We start from the raw sequence: 27632 nt of genomic DNA, 5'->3' as shown, positions 1-27632 counted from the left end.
CGGCACGGTGGATGACTGGTTAGAGCGGCAGCCTCACAGTTCTGAGGAGCAGGGTTCAATCCCCGGTCCCGTCTGTGTGGAGTTTGCATGTTCTCCCCGTGCCTGCGTGGGTTTTCTCCGAGCACTCCGGTTTCCTCCCACATCCCAAAAACATGCATGAATTGGAGACTCTAAATTGCCCGTAGGCTGTGAATATGAGTGCGAATGGTTGTTTGTTTGTATGTGCCCTGCGATTGGCTGGCAACCAGTTCAGGGTGTACCCCGCCTCCTGCCCGATGATAGCTGGGATAGGCTCCAGCACGCCCGCGACCCTAGTGAGGAGAAGCAGCTCAGAAAATGAATGAATGAATGAATGTGACAGGTCAAATCAAAGCCAGCATACAGTGCAGTTCACGTCACTGTCAAGCGGGTCAGGCTTAGAAGATGGCCAAGGTGATGCAATGTGTCGCAATCCACAGATATTAGATAAGGAGATGCTCAGATTTCACTGTTCTCTTCATCCGTGATTCACAGAGAGCAGAACAGCTCTCTGTGAACAGCATCTTCTCATTTCCCTAATTACTTCCCTTAATTCCTCTAGTAGAATCCACAACAGCTACAGGGATGGGAACAGACAAACGTGACAAGGCAGAACGTGACAAGGCAGAACTCTCACAGGGTCATGTTGTAGGATCTTGCTTGTATCTCAGTCTAACACTTTGACCCTGACTGCATAATCAACAAGGCCTTAAATAGGAAAGTGTCGCTCGACTCTGCCTGGTAGAACATGATTGGCTGTCTAGTACAATGTGATTGGCTAACAGATTAGCTATGTGTCATGGCTGACTGTGACATACTGTATTTGCTACTGATTTTTTTTCTCTTCAAATAATCTAATTTCCTCCCATTAACATTTTGGTTCTTCTCCGGCCATCATCTCCCAATTTTCACACTTTCTTCCCCTCATCTTCTCATTTCCCTAATTACTTCCCTTAATTCCTCCCTTTATCTCTTTTCCTCATCATCTCCCATTTCCTCGTCTAATTCCCTTCCCTTGTCTCCTCGTTTTCTCTCTTTACCCACTCTAATTTTCTCACCTTTCTCTAAATATTCTCTAAATTCCTTCCTTTATCTCCTCTCCTCATGGTCTCTTATCTCCTCAAATCCTCACCGATCTTCTCTCACCCCTTCTAATATCTCCTCATCTCCCCTTGCATCATTTCCTATCCTCATCTCACATCCTCAAATCTTCTCCTCATCTGCTCGTTTTCTCTCCAAATGTTCTTCTCTCGTCTCTTCATCACATTCCTTCTTGCTATCCCATCATCATTGTCTGTTACCGTCTCATTTCCCTCAATTCTCTCCTCATTCTTTGACTTATCTCCTCTCCGCATTCTCTCATCTCCTCATCTTCGTCCTTCATCCTCATTTTTTATCATTTAAGTGTTTTTGCTCGACTTTACAGCCATCATCTCCTCAATTCCACTCATCACTTAATTTAATCCTCTCCTGATTTCCTTATTACCTCCCCATGTTCTCTCCCCATTTCCACAAATCATCTCCTCACTTCATTCCTCAGTTCCTCATTTTATGTCATCATCTCCTTAAATCCTCTTCACATTGCCTCCTCTCAAATCCTCTCATGTCCTCTTTATCTCCTCTCCTCATCTTATCTCCTCATTTCGGCTCATCTCCACACATATTACTCAACTGCAGCTTGCATCTCGAAGCTCTTGTGGACATTTTGGCAGGATAGTAAGGACCTCTGAGTTTTGACATTTTCCCACTGAGATTGTGTGTGTGTTTTTCTACATGGCAACATAATGCACAAGCTTCATGACACACACATATAAGGCAATGCTTAGATTGTAATAAAGCTTCATTGCTTTGCCTGGAGTTAGGGGGGTTCTGAATCCATTACAGTGTGTTGGGATGAGCAGAATGGCTTACAAGTCTTGTGTTTGCATTACTATCAAAATGTGTACATATGTTATGTGTACATATTTAGTAACGTCACATAAACATCTGATAATATCTATAGGCACAGGTAACAAATGGGGTTGTTTGGTTTATCCATCCATTTTATATTGTGCTATTTGTCATTAGGGTTGCAGGTGAGCGAGAGGCTATCCAGGCTGACTTAAGGTGGTTGCTAGCCAATCGCAGGGCACAAAAAGGCAAACAATCAACTATCTTCAATTAACCTAAAATGCATGTTTTTATAATGTGGGAGGAAGCCCACACAAGCATGAGGAGAACATGCAGACGCCACACAAAAATGTCACAAAAACTCTATGCGCAGCCATTTAGTATTTAATTGTTCTGCCTGTCATATGTCACTTGTATAGATAGATGAACAAAGATACATTATTTGTGGTAAATAAATACATTCAGACCATTTAACTGAAGTTGGATAATTTCCAGCAGTACACCTGATGATCTGTCACGGCACACTTGTTGGGAATCCTTGCTGTGAGGAAGACGTGCTCACCACTAGCCCACTGCGCATCTTGTTGTCTTATTTTATGTCGTGAAATGGAAAACAACATGACAATTGAGGATCACCTTTTCGCCAGGCATTTAATAGTTACGAAATTTGCACAACCAGTGAATGTTGATTTGCATTGTGTTTGTATGTCTGTTCAGTTGGACAGTCCTTACAAAGTGAAGATAAATCCTTCCTGGTGGTAACTTTAGCTCCAGCTGTTCCAGCTGGTTGGGGTCACACTCTGCTTCCTGACGTGACCCCAGATGCGGTGCCCACCCGCTCCAGCTGTCAACTCTGTTTTGTCTTTTCGTGTTGGACGTCTTCGAAAAGCTTGCCACGGCACGGACGCTGGACTGGAGGCTTTGTGTGTGTTTAACTATGTTTTTTGTGTGTGTGTGTGCACATGTTTGTTGTTACTGTGTGAGATTGAACAGGCCTGTGATGAGACAAAAAAAAAAGGATGGGGAATCGATTGCAGAAATAAGAATTTGTCTGGTTTGTGTAACATAACACACGCACTCACTGCAGTGGGTCATATCAGGACACAAAACCTCCAGACCACAATACAAGAGGGATGCTTGTCAGGATCAGGAATTCAGCCTGCATCTTTCCCATTGAGGGTCACATAACTTCACCAATTGTTAATCAAATACAGTGGTGCCTTGACTTACGAGTGGCACAACTTAAATTTTTTTACGAGTCGTTACTTGGTCGATTTATATGTTTTGCTTTGTGTTGTCAGCAGACATTTTAGTTACCAGTAAGAGCAATCTTCAGACACGCCCTTGTGAGAGTGAAGGGGGATAAAAATGGAGCAGTTAAGGCGACAAGACGTGAACGAATGGATTAGTATGCGGGACGGTCGTTTCGCCAACCATAACGAACAGCAAAAACAACCTACTGTTGCCCACACCCAAGGAACACACCCACCAAGGAATAAATCGGAAGACTCCACAACTAAAATTTTAGAACTGAAGAGGCCTTTTGGATTAAAGGTGAAACGTCTTCAACAAACAAGAACAGTCCCCAATTGTGTTCAACATTTTCGCTTCTCAAGGGACTTTATGGCAATTTGTGGAAGTGTGCCGTACAGGACATAGGTGTTTCTGAGTGGGTGGTGTGTAAAAGAGATGTGCATGCTCCCTGTATAGACCTTTTGACCATGACCTTACATGAACTTCTGGAGGGCAAAAGCTCAGGTGATCTCCACTTGTACTACTACTACAAATCCTTGCGCCTCATATGACCAAGGGAGAGAGATTAAGAAAACAGGGTAAATGCCTTGAGAGGTGATGTTAGCCTTCTTCTATACTGCCATAGTTTAAAAGGGAGAAGTGTCTGTAGAATGATGTGTGGTAAATTGCTTCCAAATGAGACGGAACGCCACTCGTATTTTACATTGGAACTGGTAAGTTGAATAAAAAATAGACGAGGTAGAAATTCAGACGTGATCATTGAGCGACTAGCTTTTAACTGACTTTTCTATTGCTTTGATTAATGGTACAGACATGCTGTTTTAACGGTTAAAGGGAAAGTGTGGTGTAGTGCTGATATGTTAGCTAGCGGGCTTGCCATTCTGTTTTGCTAATTTACGCAAATACAACGCAGCCAGACGTTTTATACATACCTGTTATTAATCTGTGAGTTTGTCTTCTACAAACCCGCTGATGGAGGTTTGGTTCCCAGTCTGTCTTTAGAAGTACGATCATCCCTATACAACACTTTACGACGTTCAGTTGATTTATCCTCATCACCCACAGGTTCCGCTGGATTCATACTGATATTTATTTTAAGGAAATTGAAAAAAACGCAACCCCAAACACACAACGTTTTGTTGTTTTCGGTTCAAGTCAGTGGTAGTCTATGACCCGCAAGTATTGTTTACAAATGTTATGAAAATGTCCCGAGCCACCTTCCGTATTAGAGGACTATGATGACAAATAATAAGACATTTTGAAGTGACAAAATACAGATTCAGCATTGCTATATTTTTATCTTCTCTTCTGGATGGTGATGCTTTCAAGTTGTTCGGGTTCATGACTTAACAACCCTGATGTTGTTATGCAGACGAGTTGTTGCCATGGCACCTTGCTAGTTCTAACCCAGTGATTTCATCCCTGCGCAGGCAACAAAAATTCTGTATGACCAAATATCCCTCCTGAAGTCTTTGCTTGTTTGGGTGTATTTTGCCCTCAGGTTCCCATGACTCCTTCAGCTTCTACATCGACGAAGCGTCTCCCGTGGGCCCCGAGCAGCCGGAGACGGTGCAAAACTTCGTGTCGGTTTTCGGCACGGTGGCCAAGAAACTGATGCGAAAGTGGTTAGCCACACAGACCATGAACTTCAATAGCCAGCTGGAGGCCGGCATCCGCTTCTTTGACCTGCGCATCTCCACCAAACCCAGAGACCCTGACAACGAGCTCTTCTTTGCCCATGGACTCTTCAGTGCCACGGTTAATACACAACTTCTAACCATCCATTTGTCCATCTGGGTACCTGTCTGTCCAAATATTTATGCAGCCATCTGTCCATCCAACTATCTGTCTGTCTTCCTGTCTGTCTGTGTGTCCATCCATCTATCCATCTATCTATCTATCTATCTATCTATCTATCTATCTATCTATCTATCTATCTATCTATCTATCTATCTATCTATCTATCTATCTATCTATCTATCTATCTATCTATCTATCTATCTATCTATCTATCTATCTAATCTTTATCTACTGCTATCTACCGCTCTAGCCACTTTATATACATTTTAAAGGATTAACATGAATCAACACCTCTGCCAATGAGTTTGTCTATAAATTAGAAGGGATTATGCAAAATCTATCTCAATAATTACCGAGACATTTTATCTTGTTTCTCAGTAATGAAAGCTTGACTCCTAATGAAGATGTTAAATTTGGTGCTGATTCGAATTAAGACTAATGGACGTCTGTGCTCTTCTGTGTGCCATTCTTGTTAGTCTGTTTTATGAGCGGTTGCTATTTCTCAGCAGGACATTTTTGACTTCATTTTATTGTGAATAATGCTTGAGTCTTTTCTTAATGACAAAATCCAGGCATCCTCAAGAGATATATATTAATACACTTGTACAATTTGGTACTGATCCAAATTCTGATTCTTCAGCTTTGCTAGACGTATGCGCTCTACTGAGTGTCACATTCTAGTTTATGTGTTTGTGAGCAGGATGGCCCAAAAGGGACGAACCCAAGCTCTGTGAAGCTTTGCAGACAGTTGTGGCACGGGCCAAGGAAGAACACACTACATTTTCAAAAGCTGTAAGGTCAAGGTCCTTCTATCCGCCTGTGTGGAGTTTGAATGTTCTCCCCGTGCCTGCGTGGGTTTTCTCTGGGCACTCCGGTTTTCTCCCACATCCCAAAAACATGCATTAATTGGAGACTCTAAATTGCCCGTAGGTGTGAATGTGAGTGTGAATGGTTGTTTGTTTGTATGTGCCCTGCGATTGGCTGGCAACCAGTTCAGGGTGTACCCCGCCTCCTGCCCGATGATAGCTGGGATAGGCTCCAGCACTCCCGCGACCCTCGTGAGAATAAGCGGCTCAGAAAATGGATGGATGGATGGATATATATATATATATATATATATATAGAGAGAGAGAGAGAGAGAGAGAGAGGGAGAGAGTGAGAGAGATAGAGTTAACTATAGTAACTTAAATATTTTGTGTGTTTACTGTATCATTAAGTGATGCAGCCAACTTCATAGCCAACAGAAATATTGAAACCTTTCAATAAAATGTAATACAATGAAATGAAATTGTATTAATAAGGATATATACATACAGTCATGGAAATAATTATTACACCACCAATGTTTCTTCAATTTGTTTTTCAGGTTTAATGCCTGGTACAAAAACAGGTAAAATTTTTTGGACAAATATAATTATGACAGCAAAACAACAAAAAAAGCTAGTAAGAGTTTAATTTAAGAGCTGATATCTAGCCATTTTCCATGGTTTTCTTGATCGTAACCAAAATCAATTAAGCTTAAGCATGGCAAATAGGACATATAGTATTATGGAATCAGTTGTATTTTTGTCATGTTCATTGTATTTTTCAAGTAATATATCTTTAATGGTACATTAAAAATGGTACATTTAATGGTAAAATGAACAACAAATTGAAGAAACATGAGTGGTCCATCCAACCATCCATTTTCTGAGCCGGTTCTCCTCACTCGGGTCGCGGGCGTGCTGGAACCTATCCCAGCTGTCTTCGGGCAGGAGGCGGGGTACACCCTGAACTGGTTGCCAGCCAATCGCAGGGCACATACAAACAAACAACCATTCGCACTCACAGTCACACCTACGGGTAATTTAGAGTCTCCAATTAATGCATGTTTTTGGGATGTGAGATGAAACCGGAGTGCCCGGAGAAAACCCACGCAGGCACGGGGAGAACATGCAAACTCCACACAGGCGGGGCCAGGGATTGAACCCGGGTCCTCAGAACTGTGAGGCTGACGCTCTAACCAGTCGGTCACCGTGCCGCCCATGAGTGGTCTAATAATGTTATTTTACTGTTTTCTAAAATGTATATTTTAACTTATCATTAAATGATGTAACTTTTTAATCACAGCCAACAGAAATATTTGTTTAATAAAATGTATATAACATAAAATTATATTAATAAGAATATATAAATACAGTTTAATTTCAATATTTAATTTAACAATATGTTTGCATCAGACAGTATTCTAAAAATACGCAACTGTAACTATCTTTTTTCCCTTTTCCTTTAAAAAAATAATAAGACCATATAAATATACTGTATCTATTTAAGTTTTAATTAAAAAAAAATTTTTTTAGTTATTTTCTAAAAATGTCCTATTCATAATTTATTATAAAGTTATGTAACTCTTGGATTTCTCCCAGCTAGCAGAATAGTAAACCCTTTGTTTTCTCCAAATCAAGTGTCGTTATTAAGGATATTAATATCAAATCCGAGGAGCTCAACTCATCTGTTCCAACATTTGTTGCCTATCCGTCGATTTCTGTGGATGCCGGTTTAAATGTTAACATTGAGAGATTGCATATTTTCCTGAATTTCTCACTGAATAATGCATGAATCTTCATATAAAAATTCAAGCACATGCAGGAGGTGGATAGCTCAGAAGGTGTGGAATTTGCTGCTGATTCAAATTATGATTAGCGGTCTGCCCTAGTTTTTAAATAATCCTTCGTACATGTTTCCTTGCAGGTGAGAGAAGGTCTGGAGCAGATCAGCAGCTTCTTGTCGGCACACGCTAGAGAAGTGGTGTTCCTGGACTTCAACCACTTCTATGGCGTGCAAAACCTGCACCACGAGAAGCTGGTGACCATGTTGAAGGACATTTTTGGAGACAAGCTCTGCCCGGTCGTCTTTGCCCAGGAGGTATGGCTATGAGCACCTCACTTGAGTGCCGTACAAATTTGTGTTGCTGCCCGAGCCATGTAACGGTCGTGATTCCCCTTGAAAAATATCACCAAGCATATACAATAAGGCTTCAAATCGTGAAAAATCAAGCCCTTGCCTCCACTCTCAAACTCTGCGGTCTTATCCGCTGAATGCATGAAACTACGCCCCACGTAAAATGGATGCTACTTTGTCGAGCAACTTTCTTATCGCTACACATGCCTCTAAGTTTGAGCCGCAAAAATATGAAATCCTCCCGTGGCTGCAATACAGTGCGGTCAATAAGTATTGGACCCCTTCTGAAATAATAATTACTTTTTTTGCATAGTTTCCCCACTTTAATGTTTATGATCATCAAACAAATGTAAATATCAGTCAAAGATAACACAAGTAAACAGAAAATCCTTTTTTTTTTCCTAATTGAAATTTTATTTTTTAAGGGGAAAAAAATATTCACCCTCAGCAGCAACAACTGAAATCAAGCATTTTCTCTAACTGCCAGTGAGTCTTTCACATGTCTGTGGACATATTTTGGCCCACTTTTCCTTGTAGAATTGTTTTAATTCAGCAACGCTGGAGGGTTTTTGAGCATGAACCAAATTTTTAACCAAATTCAAGTCTGAACTCTGACTTAGGCCACCTCCAAAGCCTCCATTTTCCCCACCCTCTTTTAAGTCATTCAGCAGTTGACTTGCTGGTGTGTTTTGGGTCGTTGTCCTACTGCAGAACCCAAAGTGCACATCAGACTGACAACCAATACAAAAAGTTTTGTTTGATAACAAAAAAAGTTAGTTAAAAGTTAAAAAGTTAAAGTTTTATATTTCCATTAGGTACTGGAAACAATTGTTGAAATTTTTATTTATTTTTTCTCTACCAAAATGTTTAGATGTCACTTGATAGGAAAGATAAAATAAAACATAAAAAAGAACATTATACTGTAATGGCAAAAACAGGCAAAAACATTACTTAAAAAAGAAATACACTGTTCAAAAGTAATATAAATAAACAACCATTCACACTCACGTTCACACCTACGGGCAATTTAGAGTATTCAATTAACCTACCATGCATGTTTTTGGTATGTGGGAGGAAACCGGAGTGCCCGGAGAAAACCCACACAGGCACAGGGAGAACATGCAAACTCCACACAGGCGGGGCCGGGGATTGAACCTCAGTCCTCAGAACTGTGAGGCACATGCTCTAACCAGTCGTCCACCGTGCCGCAATTGCTGAACATATTGCAGAAAATATGAAATTCTTCCATATTACCATCTTTACCATCATCATCTGTGTACGGTGCAATAGCACACCTCTACAATAGCAAAAAGTGTTTTTAATGTTAAATCATTTTTATAAAAACATGGTCTACAAACAGTTAAGATGACATCTGCAGTAAAAACATCTGTGTGTTTTTTTTAAAACTTATTTGCTCTCTTAATGTGCTCTACCGATTGGTTAAGCGTGTAGTAACAATCCCAAGTCTTCACCCTACACATCCATCAACCTCCTGCTAGTCACTTTGAGTCAGTGGTACAAAAAATAAGAGGAAAATACCTGACCAGTAGTGACCAGTAGTGAAAATAATGAACTATTATAAAACATTTTTAGAGCAAACAAATGACTGCTATTCCATCGTCCACAGGTATTAAACACCTTCCACCAGCCTCCGTTCCTTCTCCTCAAGTAGATTGTACACTCTGCACTTGCAGCAGTCTAGAGGCAGCTATGAGATTAATACGCACAAGGGAAACCAGGAACTACTGTATTGTGTATCAGGGGATTATACGAGTACACCCCCCCGCCAGTATATATATATAATACAGTGTCAAAAGGACAACAATATATTATTTTATACAGAGAGGGTATTTTTGATTTATCAAATAGTGTATCTTTTTAGTTTTCTGCCTTAGTAGTCCTCTTTCAATGCTCCTTCTACAAAAAGACTCATAGTTACTGTATATTATGACAATTGTATCTGCACTTGCTGCCTTTAAAAACCTTTCCTTTCAAAATGATTTGTCCAAGCATATTAACAGAGGATACCCAACATTTGTCCATCAAGACTGCGCTTGTGTGCCTCACTAAAGCTTCATATTTAGCCTTTATATGATGGACTCAGTCAAGGTCTATGTTTTCTTTCATTCTTCTGTTGCTGCATCCTCAGGTGAGTCTGCAGTATCTCTGGGAGAAGGAGTACCAGGTGCTGGTCTTTTACCACCACCCCATGGCCCTGGAGGTGCCCTTCCTTTGGCCCGGCCAGATGATGCCTGCCCCCTGGGCCAACACCACCGACCCGGAGAAGCTGGTTCAGTTTCTCCAGGCCTCTGTCACTGACCGCAGGTTAGCGAGCAGATCTTCAGTATATGTATGTTTCTTGGATGTACATCTATCATTCGGTGAGCGGGATAGCAGTACTGCCATTTTCTGCGACATTGACCTCAACCCTGCTGTTACAGTATGTTGCAGGTCTGACTGATCTGTTCCAAAGTTTCTCAAATATTTTAAAATATATTTTTAAAAATATTAAAAAAAAACTTTAAAAATGAATGGTGCTTGTCTTGTTCACATTCACAAATTATGCATTTGTATATCTACCTGTATGGAGACTATTAACTGCTGGCCTGTCCCCACATTCATGCTTGGATGTGGACTCTGTGGATATATTGTCTCAGAGCTCCAAGGGTAGAAGTCGCTTGTCACCTTCTGCCATATGCTTGCAGAAGAGATACCATCGGAGTTCAGAGATGGTCTTGACGTACACGCCTTTGGGGGAGTAGACTGCACAGATGAAACTCGCCAGAGTGGCGAAAATAGTTTCGGTCACTTCTGCCTCTGTTGAAAGTAGCTGCAGAGAGCTGATTACATGTTTATTTGTCTTCATGTAGACTTGCAGCCAGGATTCTTTGCCTACACGAGAGAAACGTCTGGTGTTATCAGCACCAGTGAAACGCATGTAGGCCTGAAAAGCCTTTTGCTCTTTCCTCTTGCTCTCCATATTGCCTCTATCCTCCTAACCCCAGATGCCATGAAATAGATGTGCTCTTCAGGGTGAGGTCATAGTTTGCTATGACTAACACTCGGACATACATCTGCGGAAAAGAAAACTGTCTGTGCACCCGATGGGTTTTGCTGCGATGCGAGAACAGCCTGGTTTATCAACAGTGTGTCTGCTTCTTCATGATTGGATAAGCAAGTCTTTGTTGCTCTTTGTATTCCCTGAAGAAGAGGTGATGACCTGTTTTTGTGATGTACTGTTGAACTCTACGTGTATAGTCTTTGCAGCAAGATAGTTGGTCAGTCCAACCTTCCTCTTGTCATGTGAAAGGATCCTGCTCATTGGGATGTGTTTTATGTTTGTGTCATCTCAAACCATGCAGTGTATACTGGATTGGTGCCCTTCCTTGCCTTCTTTTATCCCTAGTAGCACTTTTCAGATAATCATTCCTGTATGTGGCAAACACAAGCATGAGTTCATCATGATCTTGTTTGAGGAACATCAGCCTGTTGTTATGCATTCACTGAGATGTTTTGACTGTCACAATAATTGATGGTTTCTTGGCCGTCTTCTGCGAAAGAACCATTCCATCTACCAAAGCTATCTTGTGACTTGGAGCATCAGGTGTGGTATTCATCCCATCTTCTGGCTGCTTATCTTCCTGTGGAGTTTCTGCTGTAGCCAACTTGTTGAGGAGTTGGATCAACTTTGATTTGCCCAAGCATGCCAGAATTGTACCATCTGGAGCAAAAAGGGCTCTTGGTGTCAGAGTGAATTCATGGTTCTCAATTGTCTCTTTCTTGTTGATGTCTCTGCTGGACTTGGCTAGGATCGACAGTTTGCCATACAAGTCTTTGGTCTCCTTATACATATCCACTGATTCACTCTGAAACTAAGTCTTCATACAGCTTTTGACCAGTCACATCTGCATTTCAAATCTTTAATAAATACTCATCAGCAATGTAGGCATGAGTGATCACATTGTGCAGCTTGTCACCTTCAGCAGCAAATGGGTTTCGGTGTTGCAGTATGGCTGCCCTAGTCATGTTGATAACATCATGCTCCTTCTTGACAGCATGTGGTTCAAGGTCATGAAGCTCTGTGGTTTATCAAATTCCAGAAGTCAGAAGTCAAAGTCAATATTCATACTACAATACTCAGGCCACTGGATAAAAAATGTTCTTGTGGTTGGTGCTTAGTATGCCTAATGACCAATTTGTATTATGAAATTAGTGAGTACGTGCAATAACTGTTGTAACAAATGTCTCAACACATCTGCGACTAGGAGCATAGGATCCCATGACCCTGAAAATGATAGTTTATCATCAAAATAAAAGCTATTTAGAAACTGAGATATTAACAAAAATCTTTTTAGGGCAGCCATTTTGTAAAATTCAAGATGGCGACCATATAGTGGTTGGAGCAAAAGGAAAAATTATTTTTCTGATTGCTTATAATCTAAAGTTTCCAAAAATCTATAGTTTTCATACTGTCCACAAACATCTAATAAATGTTAAAATCCAAACAAAGCGAACCTGTGTTTCATGCTTCACATTCACATCTCCACATGTGGGTAGTGTTGTATGGTATTCTGTGTAAACAGTATATTTATTGGTCTAATTGCTTATATGTAGACTTTCAGATACCTTACTTTTATTAATACTTGTAGTTGTGCCACATATAACACTGCCGACTATTCTTGCTGCAGTTCACATTCATTTCTGTCTATGTAGTATTTATTTTTTTCCTGTACAGTTTGCCACTATCACTCACAGATATAGTATTTATTATTAATTTGAAGTTGCCACAAACACTGCTGCATGGAGCTGTAAATACTGTATTTCATATGTTTTGGGATTTTATTCTCATGCCACCACTGTCCACTAGTTAACCCAGAATTGTGCCACTAATAAATGCTTGCTCGATTCTATTTGAGTTGGTAAAAAAAAAAAAATCACGTGAATTGCTTGTCTCCTGCAGGAGGAAGGGGACCTTCTTTGTGTCCCAGGTGGTCCTCACACCCAAGGCCAGCACAGTGATGAAGGGCGTGGCTAGTGGACTGCGAGAGACAATCACAGAAAGGTGAGCATGTCTGGACATTGTTCTTTAGAGAAAGCAGCAGAATTGTGTATGAAAAGTAATCCAAAGTAAGTGTTTTTGAATTACTCAAGTGAACTGGTTGTTGATGACATTTCATTTCACAATGCGTACCACACAATTGTGCAGCCCTCTTTTGGAGTGTAAGAACATTTTAGTATAACAGAATAATAAAACAACAATGCCCTTGTGGAGAATACATACAATATTGATGTGATCCAGATACAAGTGGGGATTATTTTTTAAACTTTTGTTCCTATCCCAGTGAATAATAGGCAAACCGCACATGTGCAACCATATAATAATAATAATAATAATAACTCATTTTATTCATAGGCGTCGTTCAAGCCTCTCAAAGTCACCGTACAAACAAAGAAAACAAGCAATACAATAAAAATAAGAAAACACAAAGCATCAATTAAAATGGCAAATTATATGGGAAAGGTTAAAGTGAACCGATGTGTCTTGAGTTTGGATTTGAAGAGGCTTAATGAGTCTGTGTTTGGGAAGTCAGGGGGTAGGGAGTTTCAAAGACTTGCGGCGGCACGACTGAAGACTCTGTCCCGGGTGGTGGACAGATGGGCAGAAGGGACGGTGAGGTGGATGGAGGATGAAGATCTGAGAGAATAGGGGGTATGGCAATGTGAAGGGGGTCAGCAGGATATGAAGGGGGGAGGTTATTGATGGCCTTGAAAGTGCAGATCAGTATTTTATATTTGATGCAGTATTAGTTCTGTAAATTGACTGTCTGTTGTACTGGAGCGGCTCCAACTACCGGAGACAAATTCCTTGTGTGTTTTGGACATACTTGGCAAATAAAGATGATTCTGATTCTGATTCTGATTCTGACAGGGAGCACGTGGAGTTGTTACAGGGCTGTACTGATGTGCTGAATAGAGGGGGTCCGTGTGATAGTAGGGGAGGCCGAGTTCTGGAGAAGCCGTAGTTTTTGTAGAGACTTATGGGGGAGACCAAACAGGAGGGAGTTGCAATAATCCAGGGTGGGATGTGACAAGGTTATGAACAAGGACAGCAGCAGCGTGCGTGGTGAGGGATGGACAGAGGCGATTGATGTTTTCTAAGTGAAAGTATGCAGACCGGTTGATGTTATTTATGAGTGCTTAGAAGGAGTGTGTGCTGTCGAGGATGACACCCACTCTTAATCTGAGGGGAGGGGGAAATAAAGGGATTATCAAATGGAATGGTAAAACTGTCAATTTTGGCTAGCATGGACTTGGTTTCGATGAGTAGGATTTCGGTTTTATCACTGATGAGTTGTTTGAGTTCAGAGAAGCAGTCAGTAAGGGTGGAAGGTGGGTTTGGTGGCGCGGTAGAGCTGGGTGTCATCCGCATAACAGCGGAGGTTTAAATTGAATTTACAGAAAATATTGCCAAGGGGTAGGATGTAGCTAATGAAGAGGAGTGAGCCCAAGACAGAGCCCTGGGGGACACAAGAAGAAACACGGGATGGATGGGATTTGAATGATTTCATTTGAACAAACTAGGTGCAGCCGGACAGATAAGAACTGAACCATTGGCGGGGTGTGTGTCTAATGCCAGTGTGGTGGAGTCTGTTCAGGAGGTTGGTATGGGAAATGCTATCAAAAGCTACAGTCACATCAAGGAAGATGAGGATGCTGAGAAAGCAAGAGTCAGCTGCCCGGAGGAGGTCTTTGATGAGTTTGATGAGTGCTATGGAAGGGGTGGAAACCGGACTGGAATTGTTCATAGAGAGTATTGGAAGTGAGTTGGGAGTGGAGCTGGGAAGCAATGGTCTTTTCCAAGATTTTTGAGAGAATTGGGAGAGCGCCACCAGCATTCATTCAACCGGACAATCTATGCAGGTGTACAACATATGAATTCAGATTGCTCATCCTTGGCGGAGGTTCTGCTCTCGGTTGAGTGATCAGAGGAAAGTGAAAAAGTGGTTTCTTATTGTTTAGTCAGCTCAATAGCAGGTCTGCCATTTGTCTATGAATTTCGACTCGAATTCCACTAAATTATGTAGAGGGTTTGCACAAGGTCCAAGCACAACCCCATTAAAGTTGGTAAAAAGGCAGATTAATGAATTTATTTTAACATTACAGTAGACTAGAATTGGGGCTAAATGGGGTGCACTGACCCAAACGTTCTAGCAAGTAAAGTTGTGGTGGACCACCACACACAAACACACTCACCAAGGCTGGAATTGAGTGGTCTCGCATTGCAGTTTGCGGGTCAAAATTAGCATTTCGCGCATCAAAACACACACTGAAAAAAACAAAACTGAAAATCAGTTTTGTCGCGAAGACGGAAGCAGACAGCGGCGTTTGGTTGAGCAGCGGGAACACAACGGTTGCAAAATGCTACACTCAATGTAGAAGAGAGAAAGAAAAAAGGTGGTGAAATGGTGAAAGTGTGGTAGAATTTCATAGAGAAATACAAGGCGAGTACCCGTTCGTTGTAACACCAACCTTTCTCTCCACCGAGTATGATGCCGCGTCGCGGGACACCGAGAGACAAAAACTGAATGTAACGTAGCACAAATCACTAATCACTGCCATTGATGGCTGTTGAATTCAAATACCCATGTTAACATGGAGGCCTGGCAATGAATGAGTTAACATTAGTCTACTTTACTAACACAACATGAGTCCTGCGGAGTGCGGAGTGTCTTTTAATTATGAGAAGACATATGGCCAATCTGATAATCTGAAAGTAGCAAAACTTTGATTTAAGTAGGGGAAAAATAAAGCAAATGTGGCCAGTGAGGAATAAGAGTAAAATGGATCATCACGTACCCAAACAGAGGAGGGTTAGGTAAAGGAAATATTTGTTTTCTCTCGAGGTTACTTCATTTCAGTTTGAACAAATTGAACACTTCCAAAACTTGTAGTACTACAAAGAATATTTGTCTTATTTCTAGTCAACTGATTTTAGCTCATAAATCCACAGCCATTAAACTCATGTAATAATATGTCACAAAATGCTAAAATGCTAGCTGCTTAAGTGCATATGCACAAAGGCTGTTAATGCTTTGACAAAAATATAATCCCTTATCTTTTATGCGCAATGTGAATTTAAGAAATAAAAACTGGTAATTATATAAAAACGTAAACCACAATTAGTCGTACGTTATTAAGTGAAAGGTCTTATTTTCGCTTTTGTATTCAAAATTTCTCTTAGCCAAACAAAAATATAGTTTATCCAAATAATCGCTTTGATAGTACTAAAATATTCATGAGCTGCAGACCTACATTCAACCCCCCATTATATTATCATATTTTTATTGTTTCATAAAATCCATGTTTCGGGTCCCTGTGTGATTAAGCTCCTCAAAATTAGAAAGTTGCTCCTCAAATGAAGAAATTATTAGCAAAACTGATCCTCAGAGAAAAAAATGTTTTGAGCCTTGCACACATACACACACATACATACTGTATACACACACATATACAAAAATAGATGATGTGCCTTTGCTGTGGATTCTACAGTATTATACTCCACAGACTCCATTTTGTTGCAGCGCGCCGTTATCCTGGTGCCCTCAGTGTCCTCTTGGATGCATTTATTGTGGTTACATGAACTTTGAATGTACTCCACAGGGCATTGCCGGGAATGATGCAGTGGATCCGGTCGCAGAGACCCGGCGAGAGCGGCATCAACATCATCACCGCCGACTTTGTGGAGCTGGGCGAGTTCATCAGCGCCGTCATCACGCTCAACTACCACATGGACGACGAAGACGACGCCACCTGAGAGCTGTCAGTGGGGTCGCCGGGGAGCACGGTCGCCCTCCCACCCCCCAGCTGCCGGGGGCGAGGGGGGGCTTGGTCTGTGCTCTGCCTTTTTTCTCCTTGGCGTTTGTTTCAGAGGCGATGTGCTGCTCCTTTCACTTTATTTAGGGCTATAGTGAAATGGTGAATGATGACACGCAGATGAGGTTGAGAGAAGAATCGTTCCGATGGTGAGTTAGATGGAGTACGATGAAAATGTCAGCCTACTAATTTGGGGACGAAAATGTCTCCCCTTTTTAAGTGAGGTGTAACAACCGTGCTGTAAAAATAACTGCTTTCACCATACAAGTGTAAGGCTTTTTATATTTGTTCCTCATAATGCATTTCCGCTCACCATATTCTTACGTGATTCTTATCTCAAAGGTCGTCTGTGAAATAGTTTAAATGGAAGCCGGTGTCAGAAGGGAGCCAAACCAAGTCCAGTCCAGGTTTTTCTCCTTTTGAAGTTTTAGCAGGTTTATTCAACACATTGAAGCCCATTGATGTTTGTGCGCCAAATTAGTCAATTAAAACAGTCAATTCAACATTTTCTTTTAACTAATAGTAATTTCACTTATTTTTTAAATGTATCTAATTATTTTAACATTGTTTTCCATGATTTATTTATTTGTAAGTCATTAATTTGCTGTTTTGTTGGGGTAGGAGTGGTTACCCCCACCCACACACACGCACACCTTTATCATTGGGAGGATGGGGGAAAACACAATTAAATAACCAGATGAGTTTTTCATTTTTAATGTTTTAATTTAGTTTTATTATTTATGTACAACATTGATTTAAACCCACCATTGGGTCCCATTGCAAGTATGCAGCAAAATCTCTATAGTAATCAATTAAACAAACTTTCACTTTTTAAAATGTCCCCAAAAAATGGAAAACCTCAACATAACAAATGAAACAAGATTTCACATATTTAAAAAAGTCTTTTATTAGTTTTTTAATGTATGCATTTATTTATTAATTTGGTGGTGTTGTATTTATTGATGACCAACCTCATACCACGGAGAGAATGTGGGAGGTGATGGTGGCGGGTGACAATTAATCAATAAGATTACAAAGCTCTTAAAACATTTCTTATACATTTTTAATATATATATATTTTTTAGAATATTTGTTGATTGATTTAAACCCATCTTTTACCACTGAGAGAATGTGGGAAAAATCTCCAAATTAGCAAATAAAACAGGATTACACTTTTAAAAAAAAATATTTTACTTTTTAAATTATTTTTTTTAAAATATGTATTTATTGATGAAACCACGATACCATCGAGAGCATGTGGCAAAAAAAACTATTAAACTACAAGACTACACACCTTACACAACAAAATGTTACATTTATATTTAGTATTTATTGTTATTTATTGATTCTGACCCATCTGGTACCGCAATAATCTCCAAAACATTTAATTAAACAACAAGATTTCATGTCTTTCTCATGTTTAAAAAGGTCTTGGAGGTTTGTATTAAACCTCACTTTAAACCAGTGAGTTTGTGAGGTAGAAAAAAAAAAGCAAATAAGGTATTATGGAGAAAAAAAAGAAGGTGTTGCTGTAAAGGTTTGTGGAGAGTTTGTTGGCTCCGAATGAATTAGTGGTGGGTGCTGAGTCGTGATGTATAAAAATATTACTCACAAGAGTCCATGGAGCATCTGTTTATGCTTTCAATCCCCTCCTTGTACGTCTGTATTGACTGCTGTGGTGGAGTCTTCATGAGTCACCGTCATGGTTTTGTAGTCTTTCTGCTGACGCACAACTTTAGACGTGAACTTTATTTCAAGTCAACTTTTTTTTATTTCTTTTTACAGCACTGCTTCAACATGTTTTAGATAAGCCCTTTTGGTAGCACATTAGTGTCTTTATCGGGTGTCTTTGAATGTGTTCAGAGCTTGGAATTTCATATTATCAGGCATTGTTGTTTCAATATCTGGTCATTAATGACTTTGTGAGATAGGTAAATTAAAGTGACAAAAGCATTGACAGGAAGATGACGTGCCGCTGTATTGGTCAAAAATAACGTTTACCTCTTACATACACCCCAAAAAAAAATAAATAATAATTCTCATGCACCAAAAGAATTCTCACACTCATTGGAAAATCTCTCACATTTACCCCAAACATTAACATACACTGACAAACTTCTTATTCACACCCCAAACTCTCACCGCCCCCCCCCCCCCCCCCAAAAAAAAATCATACTCACTATCTCACCCCCAGCCAACCCCCCAAATAAATCTCACTCACACCAGACAAAAGGTTTTTTGTTCCTTTTAGTAAGAAGGCTTTTGGTGAATAAGGACATTTTTGACGTGTGAGTTATTTGGAATGTGAGAGAACTTTTTTTTTTTTTTGGGGTGAGTATGCGTTTTAAAAATTTTTTTGGGTGTGGGTGAGATGTTTTATGGGGGCTACATGTGACACTTTTTTTGTGAGTTTTCTGGTGTGGGATAGTTTTTTTTTTTTTAGCTTGTGAGAGGTTCTTTGTAAGTTTTGCAGTGTTTTTCCGTGTGAGTGAGATGTTTTTAGGGGTAAATGTGAGACTGTAAGAGATTAAGTGAAGGATTTTTTTAGGTAATTGAGTTTTTCATGTGAGAGCTTTTGGTGTGTGTGAGAGTTTCTGGGTATGTGTGAGATATTTTTAGAAAAGTGAAATGTTTTGAGTGAGAGCGTGGAAGTTTTTGTGAGAGAGAGGTTTGTGATTTTCTTTGTATATGAGATCCTTTTTTGTGAGACCTTTAATGGTGTGTGTGTGTGAATGTGTGTGATTTATTTATTTATTTATTTTTTGTTTGAGTGTGAGAGGTAAATGTTAGTTTTGGCCTATTCGGCACTTGTTACAGAATAAGTGTTTTTTTGCATTTTCAACAAAACAAAATGCAGCACTTTTTGCAGGGACTGTATCCTGGACGTGAGGATTGTTGTCTCATTCACGACATCTGACCATGACACAAAACTATTAGGGATCGGTGAATGTGTCTTAAAAGTCAACGGTGCTGTGAGCTTGCGATGAAAAGTCCCGTTTGTACGCTTCCGTGTCCTCAAATCAGTGTGCTTTTTATGTTTTATATCGTGTTTATACATACTGTAATTGCAAATGAGTATATTGCCAAGAAATTGCAAAGCAGTGACTTTACCACTTTGCGATAATTCGTCTTCTTCTTTTTTTTTTTTAAATACAAATTTGGTAGTGATGTGCATGAGCAGAAAACTTTATTGACGCACCACTTGGATGCGTAAATTCTGTGCATATGTTTTATTATTTATATTCTTATACTTGCATGACTTTAAGACAAAAATCTACAGTTTTTTTCTCACGATTGCAGTCAAAGGGACAAAACTGCACAAATGACTTTGAGACTTGAAAAGAGAGTAACATTGTGTTGTGAGGTCATTATTGTCTTTCCTGATCAAAGCTGTTGTCACTGCTTTTATGTTCTGGTATATATATTTAAAAAACAAAAAACAAACAACAACAACAAAAAAATAACGGATGATACAATAAAAGAGTCCTTCGCTGTGTTGTAAAACTGAAATCTACGTTCCAAGAGTGGCAGATAAATAAAAGCCTCTAATACCAAACCTCTCTCCATGACCTGCATCCTGTCTTTGGAAAGCTACCACAATTTCTTGTGTATAATATGCATCCATGTTTTAATATGCATCCCCGCAGTTGCCCTAAAAATTCTGAAAAAACACTTACTGTATACCTATGCATAATGCGCACCATCGATTTGCTGCTACCCATATGATCAAAACATTAAGTATTGTCTGTATTATTCGTTTTTTTTTGTAGAATTATTCTCTGTGTACATGTGCTGGAATAATTTATTTTTATTTTTTTTCATTTATCAGAAGGAAATCCCTTGATGGAATAAAGTAAATGCTCAAAGATGGTATAACAGTTTAATATTACTGTTGCAAAGACATAGTACAATCTTGGTACATTCCAATAAACAATTTACCAGTAACACTGTTTTACATACTGGTAAAGACAAACATTTGTGCATTACGCAGTCTATCCACTACATTACATATCCTCAACAGTAAAGCCTTTTCTAATTTTATTTTTAATGGAATTCAAATTAAACTGTCAGGGATTTCAGAAAAGCACAATCATTAAACAAAACAACCATAAAGAAAATAATGATGGTCCTTTTTCAGTCCTCAGTCATATTTCAAAATGATACAATTGTACATATTAGCAGTCATACGTACGCCTGTCATATTGAAATGAAAGTGGACAACTTTTTCAGTACCTCTAGATGACGGAATACATTTATAAAATGTGAAATATTTTTTTCATTTTCCTTAAACCTATGTATAATGCGCACGATTGACTTTTGATGATTTTTTTTTCTGGGGGGGCGGGTGGGATGCGCATTACACCTGATAAATTACAGTATTTGAGCATTTATTCCGTATGCTTGATATCCATCTGAAGGTACTAGCACATGCTTTGTCCTCACTACAAGACATTTTAGTGCCCTGGTAGAATAACTCTATTGTAGAATTGTAAACCCAAACTTGCTTCACACAATTTATTGGATATCCCTGAAGTGAGGTTTAATACAAGGTCCATGTACAAGAATGCTCTTTGTCTTCACAATTCAGTGTTGTACTAGTAATGTCTTTATCACTACTTGTGCCACTTTTTTCGTACTGATATGCAATTAAACCATATCAACCTAAACTACTGTGTAATTAGTAAATGGTACTAGGACCAGCTAGGAGGCATACTGTATGTCAAACAAACAAATTATATATATTTATGCTTAAATACAATACCTTTTCTATTAGATTATCTTCAATTTCTAATTAATTCCCATGGAACGTTTGCAATTTTGAATATTTCCAAAGTTCCCCATCTTAACTTGTGCACCTTCAAGGTATGAGCATTTTCCCATCATGACTTCTAGCCCGGCGGCACGGTAGACGACTGGTTAGAGCGTCAGCCTCACAGTTCTGAGGACCCGGGTTCAATCCCCGGCCCCGCCTATGTGGAGTTTGCATGTTCTCCCCGTGCCTGTGTGGGTTTTCTCCGTGTGAGTGTGAGTGTGAATGGTTGTTTGTTTGTATGTGCCCTGTGATTGGCTGGCAACCAGTTCAGAGTGTACCCCGCCTCCTGCCCGATGACAGCTGGGATAGGTTCCAGCACGCCCGCGACCCTAGTGCGGAGAAGCGGCTCAGAAAATGGATGGATGGATGGACTTTTAGCCCACCCAACGTGCATTACTGCGCAGTCACCAAAGAGAGATGGCTCGAATTATGAGGCTGGTTGCAAATCATGGAGCACAGCGTTTTCCTGAAATTTAGCAAGCTACCCTTTGAAGGAGCATGTTTTTTTTTTTTTAATTCTGCATGAAATAAATGCAATTAAAGTAATTTAATCAGAATACTATGCTCATGACTGAAGGCATGTTTGAAAGCAAATGTGCCTATCGGCGAGTCACTTAAACGTAGTTTATAACCGACATAGATTCCCCCCCCCCAGAAAAAAATATAAAAAATCGAACTCCTCATTACACCGTTAAGATGACTGTAGTTATTGTTGTAATACTAAGCGACGCATTCTAAAACAACTATAAGATGCAGCAGAATGTTGGAAGCAGAAAAGCGTCAATGACAGATTTGAGGTTTTTTTTTTTGTTAACTTGCCTATATGGAAAAATATGGCCCGAAGTGTTTACCAGTTACATAAACATTTAAGCTGGGTAAAAACGATAACGAAGAAATGCTCCAAACGCTTTCCACATCTGTCAGCCTTGTTGATTGCATCACAATTATTTGCAGTTATTTCATAATTTGACGTTGAAACAAGCAACGCTGGACTTAACAGCTTTTTAGCTGACTGGTGCGTGCAAAGGGGCAACCTAAAATAAAATCATAAATCTGAAACAAAATCAAGTCACTGATGGTGTAGTGGTGCACTCGACTGACTTTGGTGCGGGCAGCGTGGGATCAGTTCCCACTCAGTGACGGTGTGAATGTGAGTGCGAATGGTTGTCCGTGTCTATATGTGCTCTGCGACTGACTGGCGACCAGTTCAGGGTGTAGTCCGCTTTTCGCCCGAAGTCAGCTGGGATAGTCTCCAGCGCCCCGCGACCCTAACCAGGATAAGCGGAGTTGACAATGGATGGATGAAACAAAATCATCCTAGTTACCTCGGTGATGAGAATGGAAGTGGGCAATCGGTGCCACACACCGTGACCTTGCGCAGACTGTGTTGTATAATTCATGTAATTCTCTATGTCATTCAGTATGTAAGTCACTCTGTGAGCTAAGAACATGAAGATAACGTAGTTTTTCCAGATTAAAGAACCAATATGAGAAAACTGTAATGTTGTATGGAAAAAGCTGTTAATTTTGAGAAAGGAAAGTTGTCATATTGCAAGAATAGTCCTTATTTTACAAATACACAATATTAAAATAAATAAATAAATAAAAAACGATAGTTTCCAAGGTGATGTCATATTATGTGAACATAAAGTATGTAGAAGTATTTTTAAATGTTTTACTTATTTTATGAGACGTCAAAGGAGCATAAATGTATAAAAGTCATTTTACAAGATCAGTCATTTAGTGGATCATTTTTATGAGGTAATATGACAAAAGTAGTAGTAATCTTACGAGAAAAGTTGTCATTTAACGAGAACAAAATGGTAGCATTAGAATATTGTAGTCCGGCTGTGTTTGATTATACTGATTGGACTTGATTAGGAAAGCCACACCCCTGTCTATATAAGACCTTACAGCTCACAATGCATGTCTGAGCAAATGAGAATCATGAGTTCAAAGAAACTGCCTGAAGAGCTCAGAGACAGAATTGTGGCAAGGCAGAGATCTAGCCAAGGTTCCAAAAAAATGTCTGCTGCACTTTAGGTTCCTTTTCAGTGGCCTCCATCATCCTGAAATGGAAGACGTTTGGGACGACCAGAAACCTTCCTAGAGCTGGCCGTCCGGCCAAACTGAGCAATTGGGGGAGAAGAGCCTTGGTGAGAGACGTAAAGAAGAACCCAAAGATCACTGTGGCTGAGCTCCAGAGATGCAGTCGGGAGATGGACGAAAGTTCGAGAAAGTCAACCATCATTGCAGCCCTCCACCAGTCGGGGCTTTATGGCAGAGAGGCCCAACGGAAGCCTCTCCTCAGTGCAGGACACATGAAAGCCCGCATGGAGTTTGCTAAAAAAACACCTGAAGGACTCCAAGATGGTGAGAAATAAGATTCTCTGTTCTGATGAGACCAAGATAGAAATTGTTGTCCTTAATGCTAAGTGGCAGGTGGGGAGAAAACCAGGCACTGTCCAATACAGTCCCGACAGTGAAGCAAGGTGGCGGCAGCATCATGCTGTGGGGGTGTTTCTCAGCTGCAGGGACAGGACGACTGGTTGCAATCAAAGAAAAGATGAATGCGGCTTAGAACAGGGATATCCTGGACGAAAACCTTCTCCAGAGTGCTCAGGACCTCAGACTGGGCCGAAGGGTCACCTTCCAACAAGACAATGACCCTAAGTACACAACTAAAATACCGAAGGAGTGGCTTAAGAACAACTCTGTGACTGTTCTTGAATGGCCCAGCCGGAACCCTGACTTAAACCCAATTGAGCATCCCTGGAAAGACCTGAAAATGGTTGCCCACCAATGTTCACCATCCAACCTGACAGAACTGGAGAGGATCTGCAAGGAGGAATGCCAGATGATCCCCAAATCCAGGTGTGGAAAACTTGCATCATTCCCAAAAAGACTCATGGCTGTATTAGCTCAAAAGGGTGCTTCTACTAAATACTGAGCAAAGGGTCTGATTACTTATGGCTGTGTGATATTTCAGTTTTTCTTTTTTAATGAATCTGCAAAAATTTAAACAATTCAGTTTTTCCCCCTGTCAATATGGGGTGCTGTGTGTACATTAATGTAGAAAAAGTGAAATTAAATGATTTTAGCAAATGGCTACAATATTTAAAAAAATGAAAATTTAAGGGGGCCTGAATACTTTCCGTACCCATTGTATGATTACATTTACACAACATTGCAATATTACTCTCAAACTACAACTTTATTCTTGTTAATATTCCATCTTATTTTTCTTCTAATATTACAACTTTTAAAGCATTGCTGCCGATATTTGATAGGCAGAAATTTAGTCAACCCTGATTAATTTTTCCAAACATTTTTGCCATAGCCCTATAACTCTTACACTTTTTAAGTAATCCAGCCTATGAAAAGCATACAGATTGATTGTGTTTAGTTAAGTCAAAACAGTATCAAAGCATTTAAATGTGCCATTCATTTCATTTAGGCTAAGTTTGGAGTGTGAGAAGGAAGAAGAGAACCAGCACTCGCCTCTTGTTCATCACATTATAAAGATCAACAACAGCAAATAGTCCACCAAGGTGCACTTTAACTGGAGGGAAGGCGCTATAAAAACTTCTACTGGAGCTGAGAAAAGTACTCCGGGTAGCTATTTAATGACTAAATGAACCACGATGAAGTCATTACTACACACACGGGGGACATGATGGGAATTGTTAGGATTCTTATGGTCACTCGAGCATGGTAAAGGCTTATGCTGAAAGCGCGCCGGTATAATGGTGTCATGTTCATTTGTTGTTCGCATATGAAATATTTTTTTAACTACGAGTTCTGTGTGATCCACTATGGCTCACACGTCTATTGTGTTTTGGAGGACGTCATACAAGAGGTGTATCAATATTAAATAAATGTGAATAATGTTACAGTAGTCCCCCGCAATTCACAAGGGATAGGTGAAATGGGCCAGTGATGTGTAGGAGCAAAGTGCAGCACACCAGAATAGTTGGAAATGACTGTGACTCTAAAGCCCTTGATACAGAGCACTTAACGTCACAGTTGAGATGGTGAGACTTTATAGACTGGGAATTTGTCTTGGAGGAAAGTCATGTAATGCTACGTAATCGACACGTAGCAGGCCAGGAATGCTCACAATTGTTGTGTTAATCCACGAGTCACAGGGAGCAGGGAAACTTACACTTTGTAGTATTTGTAGCAGAATATGGAAGTAGTTATAGGGACTGGCAAACAAACGTGCTAAGGCAGAACTCATGGTCGCGGGCGGAAGGCAGGGAAAACACCTACAAGAACAGGCAAACGTGATACGGAAGAACCCGTGGTTTGGGGAAGAAGGCAGGGCAAACAGCTACAAGGACAGGCAAACATGATATGGCAGAACTAGTGGTCTGAGGCAGAAGACAGGACAAACAGCTACAAGAACAGGCAAACGTGATATGGCAGGACTAGTGGTCTGAGGCTGAAGGTGGAGAGGATTCACGAGGTAGTGTTGTAGCATCCTGCATGGATGAGTGTCGAACAATCTGACAATGAGTTAATCATCAACAAATCCCTAAATCGGTGCCCGTGGCTGACTGGCAGAGGTGGAAATGCTGAGAGACTGTGACAACAGGGACTAACCCCTGCCGTAAATAGTGAAAAAACAGGCGATTGATACACCCTCTAAAATTTGGTTTAATTGCCTCTATTAATGGTTTAATTGGAAATATACCACAAACTTATTGCAAAACAGTTTATTATTTCTAACTTGCCTTACAATATCACCCTTAAAAATAAATGGGTCACTCATTTTAGGTCTGAAAAAAATGCACCGCTAGAGTGCGCGTACATGCACATGGCGGCAAAGACTCTACTGTAACTTCTTCTGCTAACAGCTCAGACTAAACTTAGCTCCTCCCCGGCATCTCTCAGTCGAGAATCGAGATGCATTACCTCTTTGGCACCAATGTGTAGCCTACTACTGTCCTATTAGACAGGTCTTTTGGGTGCCATTTAGTGGCATCTTCGGGCTTTTCAGAGAGCAGAAAAAGTGTGAATAGCTGAAATAGTTTTCACCGGAAAAAAATGCAAATATGCAAATTCATGAATGGCGACCCGCAAATGTGCATTCAAGCAATTACTGTATGTTATTTCTGTTACATTATAAAGGTAAAAATTAAAATGTCTTTCTAAGGTGTTGGTTACCTTATTTTGCTTCTAGAAAACTATCTGAAACAACTCTCAATATGATGCAGACAAAGAATTTAAATTATATAGAAATAAAAAGAGCAGGACAGAGTTGTACTGTAACAGTCAGATTATTAATTGTATTATTATTTGGAATAAATTTCAATACTGTGATTGTAATTTGTACCAGGCCGCATAAAGACACCGAACAAAATATACTGTAATTTAGTTTAGTTTAGTTTAGTTTAGTTGTAGACCGCAACTCATGCCCAGATGCTCACATGCAGACTAACCAGCCAACCTGACTGCAGCTCCTGATGTCACCCACCCATAATTAAACACGTCAAACACACAAATACTACAGCTCACACAGTTATTACACTTTATAAAAACACTACAGTTCTTGACATTCCCTTATGCCGCACTCCACTGTGGGTTTGTGGCATATGGAAACAAATTCAAATATCATTTTAGCCTTGAAAAGGCTCTCAGAACGCACTTTGTGTCATTTGGTTTGCAATTTGCAAAAGAGGGAATTAGAGAGCTCTCGACCTTTCACCAGCTTCGCAAGCTGACTCATCACTTTCGTGAAATCAACAAGAGCGGAAACACTAGTTTATATTCGGTCGGAAAAGAGAGACGAGACCTGCTCGCCGGCACGCCCCGGCTTTTCGGGGACAGATGGCGGTCAAAAGGGAACGTGACCAACGTGTGGCGGCACTAATGGAAGCCGCGGTCTGCCGGCCTGTTGCCTGAGCCAACTGTTATTGTAGCCAGAGGGCCAGTACAACAGTGGAGGCGCTGAAACATGACTGGCGATTTTACAGATACGGAAAATGACCCATTTACTCTTTACCTGACTCCACTGTTTGCACCGTGTACATATAGAGCC

The 27632-nt window shown here is 40.2% G+C and overlaps 1 protein-coding gene across 2 annotated transcripts in view; it reads left to right on the top strand.

Annotated features, from left to right (window-relative positions):
- plcxd3 (phosphatidylinositol-specific phospholipase C, X domain containing 3) overlaps positions 1–23723 on the top strand; it is a 31833-nt gene extending 8110 nt beyond the window's left edge. The window contains exons 2-7 of one of the 2 annotated variants that reach the window (XR_009768364.1): positions 4664–4920; positions 7693–7866; positions 10052–10227; positions 12863–12964; positions 16564–16925; positions 23633–23723. Coding sequence is in view for 1 of the 2 variants with exons in the window: in XM_061673366.1 (XP_061529350.1) it covers positions 4664–4920; positions 7693–7866; positions 10052–10227; positions 12863–12964; positions 16564–16717 (863 nt within the window). In the remaining variant the exon portion in view is untranslated. Of the gene's footprint in view, positions 1–4663; positions 4921–7692; positions 7867–10051; positions 10228–12862; positions 12965–16563; positions 20321–23632 lie in introns of those variants that run through there. The other variant, XM_061673366.1, reaches the window with a different exon arrangement.
- Positions 23724–27632: the final 3909 nt, after the last annotated feature.

This window comes from Phycodurus eques, chromosome 3, assembly GCF_024500275.1.
Source record: "Phycodurus eques isolate BA_2022a chromosome 3, UOR_Pequ_1.1, whole genome shotgun sequence".
Lineage (NCBI taxonomy): Eukaryota > Metazoa > Chordata > Actinopteri > Syngnathiformes > Syngnathidae > Phycodurus > Phycodurus eques.
This window is presented reverse-complemented; position numbering and strand designations above follow the sequence as displayed.